Source organism: Zosterops lateralis (genome assembly GCF_965231275.1).
Source record: "Zosterops lateralis genome assembly, chromosome: 2".
NCBI classification, from domain to species: domain Eukaryota; kingdom Metazoa; phylum Chordata; class Aves; order Passeriformes; family Zosteropidae; genus Zosterops; species Zosterops lateralis.
Genome location: NC_139763.1, coordinates 96,009,491 through 96,024,213, shown reverse-complemented (window position 1 = coordinate 96,024,213; position 14,723 = coordinate 96,009,491). Strand labels below are relative to the sequence as shown.

At 40.6% G+C, this 14,723-nt stretch overlaps 1 protein-coding gene across 10 annotated transcripts in view; it reads right to left on the bottom strand.

Moving 5' to 3' along the window:
- Positions 1-14,723, bottom strand: part of ST3GAL6 (ST3 beta-galactoside alpha-2,3-sialyltransferase 6) — a 40,212-nt gene that overhangs the window by 3,011 nt on the left and 22,478 nt on the right. For all 10 annotated transcript variants that reach the window (XM_083855929.1, XM_083855927.1, XM_083855926.1 and 7 more), the window contains 6 exons: positions 13,528-13,631; positions 12,770-12,833; positions 6,916-7,011; positions 6,333-6,519; positions 5,156-5,293; positions 1,548-1,700 (listed from right to left, as the gene is read on the bottom strand). In XM_083855929.1, the coding sequence (XP_083712055.1) occupies positions 1,548-1,700; positions 5,156-5,293; positions 6,333-6,519; positions 6,916-7,011; positions 12,770-12,833; positions 13,528-13,631 (742 nt within the window). The remainder of the gene's footprint in view (positions 1-1,547; positions 1,701-5,155; positions 5,294-6,332; positions 6,520-6,915; positions 7,012-12,769; positions 12,834-13,527; positions 13,632-14,723) is intronic.

Here is a 14,723-nt window from a genome sequence, read left to right as displayed (position 1 = left end):
TACCTGTGACACTTGGAAGATGCTAAAAACAGAAAAAGTCTGGGGAAAAGACTTCTTAGCAAAGTTTCCCAAAAAACCAGGTTGCTCAGAACTAGATTAGATATTTCCATGAGGACACAACCAAAAAGGATGATCCTTTGGTGATAAGAATGGGTGAGATTAAATCCTTTCATTATTAACTCTCCCACCTCCTTGCCCTGCTAATTCAGAACAACAGCTGTGTAACCACATTTACAGCACAAGCAGAACACAAGTAATCCTCAAAGCTCAGTGCAGGTTCTTAAAAGCACATCAGGCACTAGTGGTTCAGATGCATCCTGCCAATTAGGTTCAGCAAGCCCAAACCAACCCATTTTCTGGGCTGTATCCAGGTCCTGGATACACAGGAGATCACTAAGGTTAGTGGAGGGCAGCACAAGAAACTCAATTTATTTAAGACACTGAATGCTGTATATTAAAATTAATACAATACAAATACTGCATAAAAGATTATACAGACATAGTACAGTACTTGCAATTTATTGCCACTGAAGAACTAACAGGGACATTTTTGTTTAATAGTTTTTTAAAGTTTAGAAACTTATGGGCATCTATTCAACTAATGATCAACCTTAATCAAACTTAGTACATGTTGCATAAAGTACCTGTAGAGAGGAACCTCCAAAGGAAGTCAAGTTCAGTGTCAGAGAAAAAATATCTCAGAACAGCAGGCATCTAGGAGTTCTGAGAGAAACATGAAAGGCTCCTATGGGCATTGTCTCTACCCTTCCTCTTCAGAAAATGGAAGAGAAGGAAAATGGTATCCCTGTGCTCTGGGCAAATGGAAAAGAAAACTTCACACTGCGGTGAAGGGCTGAGACAGGGTTGTTTGAAATACAGAGATGAAGGCAACTGAATACAAGAGCAGAGACACAAAAGAAAACAGAGGCATGGCCTTAGCAGAGCAGCAGGGAGAAGGCATTCCTGATGTTTTCCAACCTCCTGCTGAGTTCTGGCTTCCCCACCCTGGAAGCAGTTCCTTCCTACCTCCCTCCAAGAGCTGCTTTTCTTTTCTACTTTCAGTTTCCAAAATTCATTTCTTTTCCTAAGCAAGACCTATACAAGTTCACAGGTCTTAACTCCTCCCATTCCCCTTTGCTCTTCTTTCTGTTTTTTAAGGAGTTTGACAGCTATGACATACAGTACAAGTAGGTGCCAAGGGAAAAGAGAACACAAACAGGAACAATACTACTCATGTGCTGACACTGCTAACAAAGACATCTCTAGGACAAGAGCTGTGCAGCCTAAGGAAACACCAGCAAAGCAGAACACAACACACAAATGGACATCTCATGCAGACATTGCAGAATATGGTACAAAGATGAGTATCTACATTTTTCAGAAACAAGAAAAGACAGGAAGAGATTCAAGTAATGTTAACCCACAAGTAGCTGAACCAGGAGAAAGTGGGAGGCCCTTCTGACCTGCAGTCCACACTTCAATCTATATTGAATTGCCTTCCTCAGTTACCAGCTCTATTTCTCTCAGCACAAACAAGTGTTAGTTACCTGCATCATCTGAGACATGGTTTCATTGCCATAGTAGTGCAAGGAACTGTTTCTGTCAGTGAAGTCGTACTTGAAGCCTGCCAGGTGGACTTCGTGGCATATGTGAAATGCCAGTGTGATGGCAATTAGCCCCGTTGTTGGATGCTTGGGTTTCTACAACAAAACACAAAGAGAGCACACACATAAATACCTGGCAGCCTGATGGGAACAGCAGACTTAACAGACACAAGGCAAATCAGGCAGCCTGGGTCTTCTACAGGTATTTTGTTTCATAGGTTGATCCCCTCCAGTCCCTGAAGGAATAAGGTACTGCTCCCACAGGTTTCCCATGACCAGGGTGTCTGTCATGCCAGCCTTCCCTGGGATTCCTTGATTTCTAGTGAGGGTTGAGCCCACAGTGTAGCCCATCCCTCCACAGAGGCATCAGGAAGGTCTCCCCATTGCTCTGCTCAGCTACTTTCATAAAACTGGGCAGAGTTCACTACACTGCAAAACGATTTACATACCCCCCAAATTTGACTGAATTATGAGATGTGTTCAGAAGTTTCTAGACAATGAAGACCCAGATGAACAGAACATGATATGCCCAAATTTTCATAGCAACAAACCGAAAAAGCATGAAGGCTACTGCTACACAAATTTGACTGAATTTTTTTTTCTTCAAAGGAAATCCCTGAAGAATTTTGCTTTAGACCTTCCCCTGCTATCCCCATTAGAAGAAACAAAATCATAAATAAAATTATTTCTCCCTATAAGAAGCTCAGAAGTAAATGCAACATAAAATGAAGAGCATGTCATAAACAGGTTTTAACTGTGTAAAATTAAGAGCACCTAACCAAAAGGCAGCATTTCTCACAAAAGCACAGAACTCCATGTAACTATCTGCCTTATCTTGTGTTCAGATATATGACTTCTTTAGTGGCAGAAGCTAGTATGATCTGGGGAAGTAAATGAGGCAAGCTTTTTTAGAGAGATGAACTCATTCATTCGACTAAGATGAAGCTAAAGTGAAAAGGTGTCCCCAGAAATGAACAAAACTTTCAAGCACCAATACCCTTCTCAGCTAAAGTAAGATTCTTCTCAGAGAACAAATGAGCTATATGCTCTCAGTAGCTGCATTCAAACCTCAAACTGAGCACAAAATCAAGGGCTTTTCTTTGAACTCTGACCAAAGGCTCAGTTTATCTCTGAAAAAGCAGCAGACAAACCAGTACTAAACAATGTGCATAGACAAGGCAGATGCACTAGATGTGTTTCCTTGTGACAACACATCATATGACAACACAAAAAATCCCCAGGAAGAAGTTAAGTTACTATTCTCAGCTCTTTGAAGCCTAACTGAAGTCACAGAAATGAACTATCGCCTTTTACGGAAATTTTTTTGGTACCTTCATGCAACTCTTGGGGTATTCCAGAAATAGTATCTGCTTAAAATGTGCACTGTGCCCAAGGCTCCTGCCAGTTAGCAAAATAACTTTCTGCCCTAGGGGCCCAACATCATAAACTTAGTGGTAACTCTGTTGTAACATCCATACTAAACAGGACCCCAAAACTATGGCAGGAATGCCACATGTCAGGATTAGTGCTATTTGGAAATACCAAGAATATCACAGGTTATAACTAGCTCTATCCACCTTCAGCTATCATAAAAGTCACCTCAAAAGGACGTAATTTAAAAGCCACTACTTCTAAAATGTACTATCATGCAATATCCAGATATCCTTGGCCTGTAATTAAATATTTTCAGCTTACTTAATGAGAATAGGCATAGCCCTGGAATGACTCCAGTACACTTTCTGAGTTTAGTGGTGCTGGGGCAACACATCAGATTTTATTGCTGGCTCTACTAACAGTCAGAAATGCTTGCTGGCTACGCACTAATGTGCTCACTGGGAATGTGAAACTAGTTTAATGGAAAAGGCAGGGGCAGCAGGGAAAGCAGCAGTGGTCACTGGCATCTCCTGCAGGCAGAGGGGGCTGAAGCACAGGACAGCCAAGGCAGCACCAGCCCTCCCCAGGGATGAGAAATGGAACAGAGGGCCCGGGAGTGAGACCTTCCTGCCCACAGGAGCCCCTCGTGTGATCTGCAGCTTATCCAAGCTGTGCCAGGGCCACTGCAGATGTGCAGGCTCTCACTGCAGATGTGCAGGCTCCCAGCCATGGCCCACCTCCAAGATGGGAGGAAAAGGGAGAAGAGCATGCTTGAGATTGATCATTGCTGCGCAGGGATGAGGGACTGCAAAACCCCTGGCATGCAGTAAGTAGGATGGATATACATGGAGGTAGCAGAAGGGGACTCGGGGCTTGGTGACACTAACCCAGCTCTGTGCAGGAGCACCCAGAGGCAGGAGAGGAGCAAAGGGTGACCAAGGGGCCTATGCCTAAGCACCAGCTGACATCACACACCTCTCTCTCTGACTCACTGACAGCACTGCTTTTAATGTCTACTCCCATCAAGAGGGGAGCTCCAGAATAGTCAGGAGGGATTTCTGACCCCATGCATGTTCTGCGGTCATTTAGGAGATTAGTCAAGCATCCAATTACTATACTGCTTTCTTCCCACCCTTGGCTGAAAAGCTGAAATACCACAGAGGCTCAAGCAAACACATAGCCAAAAAGGCTATTCCAGTTTGAGAGTTAATAAAGGAGAAAAAAAGCCAGTCTTAGGCTCAGAAAACAGAAATAAATTTTAGAAAGAGGTACAGAACCTACCCTCCCGCCAACCCCTCGAATATTAGAAAGAGTAAACCAGAAAATTGTGGCAGATACTCCACAGTCTATCAGACATCTCCACACGTCAGTTGGGTGATGTTGGTGAACTGGGGACGTGATCCCAGGGAACTCTGTGCAAAACAGCATATGGCTGATCCTGGCTGCACAAGGGAGGTCCCCAGCTTGAAGCTTTACCTTTCATCAAAAACATTTTCAGTCAAGAACTAACAATTAAAATGTATTTTTATGTCCAAATTGCTGGTCAGCTCATTACAATGCTTGGCACCAAATCAGTAAACACAACCGTGCTGCCAGACACTCAGCGCAGGGCTGGAATATCCTCTATGTTCCCTGGTCCCTCCCCAGCCCCAGGAGTGTGAAATTGCAGCAGAGTTAGAATTACCAGTTTGCTGGGGTTTGGGGAGGGAAGGGTTGTTTGGTGTGGGGTTATTTTTGGTGTTTTGGTTTTTGGTGGAGGATTCATTGTTTGTTTGGGGTTTTTTGTCTGTCTGTTGCTTTATGTGCCTTGGGTTTTTTTAAGAAAAACACCCAATATTCAGTAGTTCAAGACTCCCAGTTATTTCTAGAAGCTCTCTGGATTTGTCATGCTGCCTGTCTTCCCAGGTTGTGTTAAAAGCATTTTGTCTGTCTAGAAAGTAGTCTCATTTCATACCAATTACAGAACCCATAAAAAGGTACTTTTGGCACACAAGGCTAGCCACTCTCTTTCTGGGTTCCATTTTGCCATCTTTTTAAAGCACTATCTAAATGGCAAACTACTTTAATCCAAACCTAAAAGGTTTTATACATTACCATCTACTGTAATAAAGATATAATTGCGTCTAAGTACACATTTGGTTGCACAAAACTAGAAGGGACAAAAGAAAAAAGCATACCTCCTTCTTAGGAAACCTTGTTGGGAAATGAAGCCACTCATAAGCAGTTTTCCTGGTAATGCTGGGATCGAGAATCCTGATTTGACTCGATTTGTAGATCATATTCAGAGCGGGTTTCTTCCAAAAGCCCTTCGCGCTCTGTGACAGGCAAGTAAATGCACATTTTTAACAACTGATAACAGGAGAATTTAATTTTGTAACAACTCTAACTGGCATAAACTCCAAGAGTATGAGGTTAAAGAAGAGTGCTGAATCTCCGTAAGTTCAAAATCACCTGCTCCTGCAACAGGAGAACCCACTGCCACAGCAGTGGCCAGCTGGCTGGAAAACAGCTTTGCAGAAAGGCCCCATGGACAGCATGTAGCAACAATATGCCCTGGAGGCAATAAATCCTCACTCTGTGCTGGCCACATTAAGAGCACAGACAAAAGGCAGACAGAAGTTGTCAGCATTCTCTCAAGTACTCTGCACTGTGCCCTTCCCACAGTCCTACAAATGCTGTGCTGGGCTCCTCTGTGCAGGAGTGTCAAACAGCAGAAGGTCACTACAACAGCCAAGGGGCCAGAGCTCACAGCAAACAAAAAGGGTCTGAGCAGGCTGGGTTTGTTCAGCCCATCTCCAGCTATCTGGAAGAGGTTAACAAAAATGAGATCACACTCTTCTTAGAGGAACACAGTGAAAGGATAAAAAGAAACTCTCTCTGGCGAGTGTGCTGAAGCACTGAAACAGAGTTTTTAGAAATATCCTTGGAAATACTCCAAATTAGCTCAGACAGTGTCCTAAGAACCCGGTATAGCTTTAAACCTGGCCCTTAATGAAGAAGATAAAGATTGTGGACCTGAGAGAGGTCACTTTTAAAATTATTCTGCAATTCCTGGAAGTGCATAGGGTAAAATAATCTGTGAAATGTATGGAGCATGTATGTTAAAGTATCAAACAATGCTAGGGAGAGGATAAAAATACATTTCCCAGAGGTAGACTGCTTTGTGAGGAACTGATCAAATATGTGCATTAGAAAGAAAACAAAGCATTTATGGAAGAGGGATATTAAATAAACTGACTAGGAGGCGATCCAGAGCTCCTCTCAGCTTGGAGGACTACAGTTAAAAGCAAATGTGTATTTCACATAAGAGATGTGTGGCAAGATGAGCCAAGGCACATGAATAATTGAACTCACTATTTTCTGACCACCAAGTATCTCCCAAAGCCACTTCAAGTCCCGTGGTTTGAAGACAATGAGAACAACAGTGGTATTAGGGTCATAGTGGATGGGATCTGAGAAGATGGATTCCGGGTAGGAAAGGCGGAAAGTCGTCCTCCTCCCAACATCCTCCTCGTACCCTATCACGGGGCCATTATTCATCCTGCAGAAGACAGAGGCACAGAGACACCATGACTGCCCCACCCGTGTTCCTACTGTGCAGTGGCTGCCACATCTGGTGTCAGTCTGCAGGACAGACACTGTGTTTGAGTACAGGAAAGTTCAGCAGCACAGCATTTATATATCACATTACACAGCAGAGGAGCAATTACCAGGTGCACTCACCCTCTAAACTCAGAGGGATCAAGCACACACGGGAACTTGGCCAAAGTGGTTCAGAATACAATCACACAAGTGCTTATCGTGTGTCACTTGAACAGAAACCAAGCCTTTTGATTTGGCTCCAGCACAGACACTAGAGATGGGCAGAGAGAGGCCCTGGCCTTGGAGAATTACCCATTGCTCCGTGTACACAAAATGAAAAGGAGATAGCATTTACCTTATTATGACATCATATGAGTCAATTTTCTCCCCTAATGTCTTATTTCGAAGTATTCCTCCATTACCGACCACAACACACCGTCGACAGGCAATGCTGTGGAACAAAGAGAAGTTTTAATATTCATGACCTCCCTGGCTTCATATTATTAATGATATTTCTACATGTTAACTGGGTTATTTTCTAATAACAGGATCTTTTACAGCCCTTGGCCCCCAAGAAGCAGATTCAATCCTGTATCATGTACTATGGCTGCTTTAAAAAAGAAAAAAAGGCACTATTTCAGGGACTGAAAGTTGGTAATTGGCTTCTATCTTGTGAAGCTGTTTACACATCTCCTTTTTCTAATGGTCTCCTGTTTAAGATCATCCAACCAGCTAGCGATACGGGCACCATTTGATAAATTATCCTCTGCAGTCCTTCAAACTTGTCCCTGTCTGGAAAAACTATTATATATCAGTATTAAGGTGCTCCTGCAATATTATACAACTCCACATCTCCAACACAAGCTAAAGGATCAAAATTTATGTTCATAATTCACCTTACAGGCCTGTGAACTGCATATGTGAAAAATCTTAGCTCAGTAACATATGACAGCTTTCCAAGTGAATATGATGTGGATTTTTCTGCCTCTACTTAAAAGGTGCTGTCTAAACACATTTAATTAAGTGACTGTCATGATGTAACAAGATGGATTCCTTGATTAAAAGTTGCATTCTCATATGAGCAGATTCAAATTAGAATACTAGGCACATCAAATACTATGTGCTAAAAAATAAGATCTTGTACTTCATCAAATCAAAACAGTAATTTCAAATTTACAATACACTGAGAGATAAAATGCACCCAAAATAGGTATTATGGAGATGCTAAACTTATGAAAGTAAATTCTAAAGGTAAGATTTTCAAACTTATCACACGTTTTCACAGCTCATATTTAGCTTTTTACCATCTTCTTTCGACATTAGTAAAAGGTGTTAAAAAAAGGGGGGGAGCTCACAAACAAGCCTGCTTTTTTTTACTCAAGAAATTTTGCCTTTTAAGGGAAGGTTTAAATGTAAGACTGTAAACTCCTTTCAGAATAAGGACATAATTTTTTGTTGTTGTAAAAATGCCTCTTTGTTTAGAGCAAAAGCCATTCAATTTGGTTGCAGCAGGAACAATGAGAAAATAAAAACATTGGTATTTTCTTCAGACACAAGCAGGCACACGGCTTACCGAGGATGAGTCACCTCACAATAACACCCTGCACCCTTGGCTCTTTCTTCAAGTAAGAAAAAGGCTCTATGCCACTTCTTGCTCTAGGTTCAGGACACCAGAATCATGTCCCAAAAAACACTATAAATTATACTGAATTCCCAGCATGGCACTTCATGCAGACTAATTAACTTCTTTCTCCTCAAATAGTCCAATCTGTTTTTTCAGCTGAGAGTTATTATTCAACATCCATGAAAACAGCAGGTTCCAGCCAAGACTGAGCAACATCTCAATCTACAAAGCAGTTCCCTGAATCTCCTACAGAATTAACAACATCTGCAGAGATAGTTGCCTTTAAATATATACACGTATATGCATACACACAGACACACACACATATATGTGTGTAAAAGAACAGTGCTCTAAACACAGCTTTCAGGGTTGAGTCACATGAAAAAAGCTTTTATGCACACCTTTCTCTACTGTTTCCTGAACAACTTAGTAGACGGCAAGAATTCATAAAAAGACTTCCAGCTAATACCATAACTCATATGACCAGGTATCCTGTAAATCAGAGGGGTGAAAACCTGTTACACCATCCTGTCTGCAGTACACTCATTCCCTCTACACCCTTAAAACTCTTCCCTCTCTACTCCTTTTGCCCATTCATTGTCCATTTAATTTTATATCTAGTTTGGAAATCTTTTAAGAAAGCAGGCTGATGAACATATGCCTCCTACAAGTTACAGGAGTAAGAAAGCAGAAGTTGCTCTTTTCCTGAATTACACTTTGTTGCTTACAGCTGTAGCTTACAACTCAAAGTGGGGGAGGAAAAAGGAAAACTGAGTGAAAAAATGTGATCAGTAAGTGATGAAGGTGGAGTGAAGGACAGGGGCAAAAAGCAAGATTTGCACGTTTGTACCATGTGTCCTGGCATTTACTTTGAGGAGGCACTGCTTTTTCTGTTCCTTGCTGATGAATTTAAAGTAATGCCTCATTGCATATCTTTCAACTTTTGGAAGAGGTGATATAAGATACCTGTTCAGTAAGTTAATCTCTAGCAATTGAAATAATGCTTTCCACTCTGGTATACAACTAAGAGGTGTTTGCTTTCTCTTCTCTGTAGTCATGATGCAGCAGGACACACTCAGGGCAGGGAGGGCAAAATAAAATGTGACTTCAGAGCTGAGCAACTGAGGTTTGCTCAGCTACAGAAGTTGTGTAGCTGTTCTCAAGTCAAACTCAAGCTGTTTTTTCTAATTGATGAACATAGACTAGATCTTGTTTATAATCAAGAGATGACTAGTACTACTTGGCCAGAAAACAAAGTGAAATTTGAAGTCTGATTAAGTTTTTGAATTACAGTGCCCTTCGTAACATGCATACTCAAAAACTAAGTTATCAGCTGCCATCAAATACCCAATAAAGAATCTAACATTAGTATTTGAACTTTTGAAATGGGTAAAGTCAACAAGCAGATCAAATATGCCTGAAGAAGTGTACACGAGTACAGCCAAACAAATTAAAACAACCAGCTTTAATCTCTGTCAGGCTCAGGGAGTGAAAGTGGGCTGGCTCAAGTAGAAAGTCTGGCACAAATGTGCAGTTTCTGAATTGCCCCCTTGCCTTACACTTCCTCTCCCAGTACTCAAATGTCTTCAGTTATGATCCTAAATCTCAAGTCCACAGTAGTACTGAGTCCACTAAAAACAATAAGCAGGGAGGAAAACTGTTTATGTAAAAAAACAGAGCACAGTATCATAGAAAACTAACACATGACATAGAGATAAAAAATATGTAGCAAGGCTGAACTGCATTTAAAGGTTCTTAAGTGAAATAAACTGACCTGTACTTAGAGCAGATCAGAGGACAACACACCAATTTTCAGCAGATTATTCCCAGATACTTTACCAACCTCACTTCTGAAAATTTCCTTTTCATAATGTTTTCAAATTGAACAACTCCAAACACTCACCCTTTCTCCAAGTCAATATATTGACAAGAAGTTAGTTTAGCTATCCTTAAACAACACTGTGTGTGCTACAAGTAAAATATAACAGATTCCAATGTCTGGATGTTCAGCTTACAATCACTAGCACAATACTGATGACAATGAAAAATATTTAGACCTTGGCTGTAACAACAGCTGTAGGAAAGGTCTGAGTGACAATGGGATTGCCTTCATGTGTCAGAGATTTACTAAGAGTACAAATGGATCCCAAAGCAAACACCATGGTAAATTGATCTCCAATGTCTGCTGGCAGTAGTCACTCAAATCACTGCCCTGTTCAGGTGCTGTAAAAGAGCCTCAATCTCAAGGCCAAGCCTTGCCTCATGTATTTTGTTTATATGGTGAAATGCTAAAACAAACATTTTCCTAGACTATAGAAGAAAAATATTGCTAAACGGAAAAGTAGCCTCTAAAGGTCAAAGGGTTTGCATCCTCCACATTCCACTGAAATACTGTTTCAGTGGAAAAAGAAAATTATCTCAGACTCAGCTCTTTTAAAACACACCCCCATAGTCACTTGAGGAATGCAAATTATTTCCTTTGAGGTTATTTGGTGAAAGGAGGATGCAGAGGTCACATTTTGTTGACTCAGGATCGTGTAAATGCATTTGTAAGAATTGTTGAGCTCAGAGTCCTTAGAGTACTCAGTGAGGAACTGAAGTCACAATTGAACTGATGTCAGTGACACTGTTCATTTCCAAAGTCTTTGGGAGAGCTACACCTTTACACAGTGAGAATTTGACCTATGTTTGGGAAATGACACCGTTTGGGAAAAAAACACCTTTGTAGCTGACTCTGTACAGATTTACCTAAGTTGTACACAAATACAGCTATATAAGCACCACAGACTTTGTGCTTATCTAGCTTAGTATTTGTCTGCCTTAAAAAACATTTTATAGGGAAATCTGGTTTGTGTTCTGCTAAGAAGGCTGAATTGGACAACAGCATTACAGACTCACCTAATAATTCTGTATTACTGGAGAACATTGTTAGGATTAATCCCTAGAGAGTTTCACTTCTAAAAGCCACTGTATCTCAGTGAAATGTATGTATAAAAACTCTTCCCAACTACAGTGATTCATACTCTGAGAGTGCTGTACACAAAACCTGATGGCTCTAGAAAGAATACACTGTATGAAGTCATTGTATGCTTGATTTGTTCATGTTATTGCCTGATAAATAGCAATAACTCTCCTTTTGTTTCAGTATCACTGGAGTATGTTACTTCTAATAAAATGAAGTGTACTTCCCAGAATTACTAACCATATCTACATCTCAGAGAATCTACATTCAAATGATGAATACCAATTTCCTCTCTTTTCATCTACAGGACAGGCATTTCCATTTAAAAGGTACAAGCATCTCTGCTTTACAGCACAAACAATTGTGGTCTTGAACTTATGGTTTCAGGGAATTTCTAATACAACACCTGGCATTCTCCTTCAAACTCCAGACAAAATAGCAGCTTCTGTCAGCCAATTCTGTAAAAATTACCCCATTATCACACTCCTGATATAAAACAGTGTTTTACTTTTTCCCCTCCCTTTCTTCAGAGTAAACCTCAACATCCTAGAAACAAACTAAACACAGAGAAAGGAAGGAGTACAATAAGATGAAAAAAAAAAAAAAAGAAAAACACTGTATTAAATCAAATTCTCAGGTTTGAGCATATTCCACCCAAGTTTGTTTAAACTCTGATCCTGACATTTAGCTTTAAGCAGCAATCTTGTATGATCTCTGTAATTATGCAACAAAAAACAAGTACAGCCAATGTCAGCATTATTTGCATTCAACTCTACTATGAAGTCTGTATTCTAACACCATATCTGGCAAGTTGTCAGCTCATTTGCTAGACTGCAAATCTAAAGAGTCATCTGCATCACTTTGTAAACACAGGACTTTAGTCTACTTGCCAACCATACCTGCAAAAAATCCCAACAAAAGCCAAACAAACAACAAGATACACAATCACAAAGACCCTTCAAAACAAAACCTCCTGGCAGATGTGGCTTCCAACAAGAGATTGAATCTAATTAAAGATTTAATCTAATTTAATCTATCTAATCCATGGGAAGCAAATTATCTAAGGCATGCTCCCTTCTGTGCCACACCCTTAATACCCTTGAAAGGACAGACAGCCTTTCCTGTTTTCCTAGGTCTCCCACATCCACATGGAGAGGAAGTAGAGCCCATGTAGGAACAAGCATGTGCAGCAGCTAGAGGATGCAGAGGCACAGGGAAATGCCCAAGATTTGTTCTGCTTAGAAGACATTGGTTTGCACCTGCTTATCTCAAACATTTTCCACTTACATTGAATTTGCAAGAGGTCACATACAATCTAAGTATAAAAAGATACTACAGGAAGATAGGACTGGATTCAGCCGGAGAATTTCTAACATACTTATAAAAGGCAATCTGTAAGTTAAAGCTCCCTCGGAGATTAATTTTTCTTGCATGCTGGTGCTACTGAAGTGTAAAACCAAGCCTGCTGAAACCTTGGAATCAGCTACACGCTGCTCGGACCCTGTCAGTCTGCTCCATGTCTAACTTGAGCAATTTCAGGATAACCCCATGGACATTCCTTTTCAGGTAAGTACAATATTAAAAATACAACTAACAGAAACAGTAGCAAATAAACCATCTCACCTGTCTTCTTCACTGGAAAGGCCACAGTTCTGCAGTCTTGAAAGGGCTAAACGAAAAAATTGCTCTAAAAAGCAAATATAAACAATATTAATGAAAACACTCAGTATTCACAATACAAATTAAGCCTCTCACCCTGACCACAATGTTTTTAAACACAGTAGGTGCACTGTGCATAAAAACATTGAAGTAAGAACACTTGGAATTTAGCAACAATCAAAACATCCATGTATTGTCAACATGATTCTCATGCTGAATCTCAAGCACAGCACTGTACTACCTACTAAAAAAAATTAACTCTATTCCAGTCAAAATCAAGCCAGTAAAAGGAAAAATTCACCGATGTAACTGCCTAAAACCTGAGGACTTCTGCCTCAGTAGGACTCTGGATTCCAACAAGCTTAGGTGCGCTGATTGAAGCCCATCACACTGACTGAGTATTTCCTCTAGCAAAGCAGAGCTGAGTATCTTTAGCACTCCCAGCACACATACAAACAGAAGGAAGCTGATTAAGGTCCACTCTTCTTCACTCACACCTTTTTGGAGCTTCTCTGCTAAGAGAGGCAACCCCAACCCAGTGTTTTATTTGTTAAAAACAGGAAAGTGTCAAGTCAGAGGGACTGAATGGAACCATTAAGATGCTGCTAGATACCCAAAGTATTGGCATAAGTGTACATGAAGATCGGGAAGAGAGATTCAGATGGCTTTATAAGCCATTTAGGTATTTCTGATTAAAAATAAGCCACATGGGAAATACAAACCTGCTCTCTTTATTCCATAAGGTAGTTCAAACTTATTGCTTCCTTGGAACTGTGCCACTCTGATAAAATCATTAGCGCACAGGAACGGGTATATTTTGTCAACACTGATGAAGGAAAAAAGGAAGAAGTTTCAAAATCCACATGATGTACCTGCATTAGCCAGTAAGTCATGCAACTGCTTTGCAAAAAGCTTTCTTTATCCTACTATTACCATTTTTATCATATTATCATCCGTTTTTAAAAGAACAAAATCCACGAATATAGGGAAAGCAAAAGGTGACAGAAAAGGGGAAGATCTTGTAAGAGAAAATATAGGCAGAGAGTGAGACAGAGGATTTGTCTATTTGTACAATATGTAATAGACTCAGTAAAATTATGTGACTGAAAGCTTACATCACAAGACCACATATTTAAGAGAATACATGACTCAAGAAGACAGTGAATAACTTCAGATTTGAGAAGTACGTAATAGAGGTAGCAAGGAAAATTAGAGTTATTATTGTACGTGGCACTTTAATAAATAAGAACAGGGTTTGAAGCAAGGTGTTTTAACTTGAAAATACCGTCTCCTGATTTGAGCTGCACTCCTATTCTAAACAAGTAGCACTATATGACTGTGTTGACATTCCTAAGTTGCTTGGGGCAACAGAGGTGTATCCATGCAGTGAAAAAGTATGGAGTTCTCATGTCCACATCTGGGGTATTTTATATTCTGAATTAACTCTAGCAGGGTCCCACCCCTTGGCAGCTGCAGCACATGGGCTGTGCTCCTGCATTCCAGTGCATTCACACCAGGGCCACCCTGGGATGAGAAGCACGGCGTGTAGGGGTCACAAGGAGGTCTACCTCAAAAGCACATTCTTCCTGCAAACTGGAACATGATGGCATTATACCTTGTGTCAAGTTAAAAAGAATGGGTCACTTCTTTTGTAAAAAGACAGGAACCACAAAAAAGGGTCTCTCATAGTAGGGAAGGGAGTCTTAGTGCCAAATGCAGCAGACACAAACATGTCACGTACTACCGTGCCCTTGGCTTCACCTTTGAAGTAACTAAGCACACACTCAGTGTACTGGTTGACTTTGTAGTGATCCTGCATACTGGGACTTAGATTAAAATGTTAACACAGAAGTATACCTGTTCTGTTAACACACAAGTACAGAAAACCAAATGTTAATTATAAAAAGCCCCAGTCGGC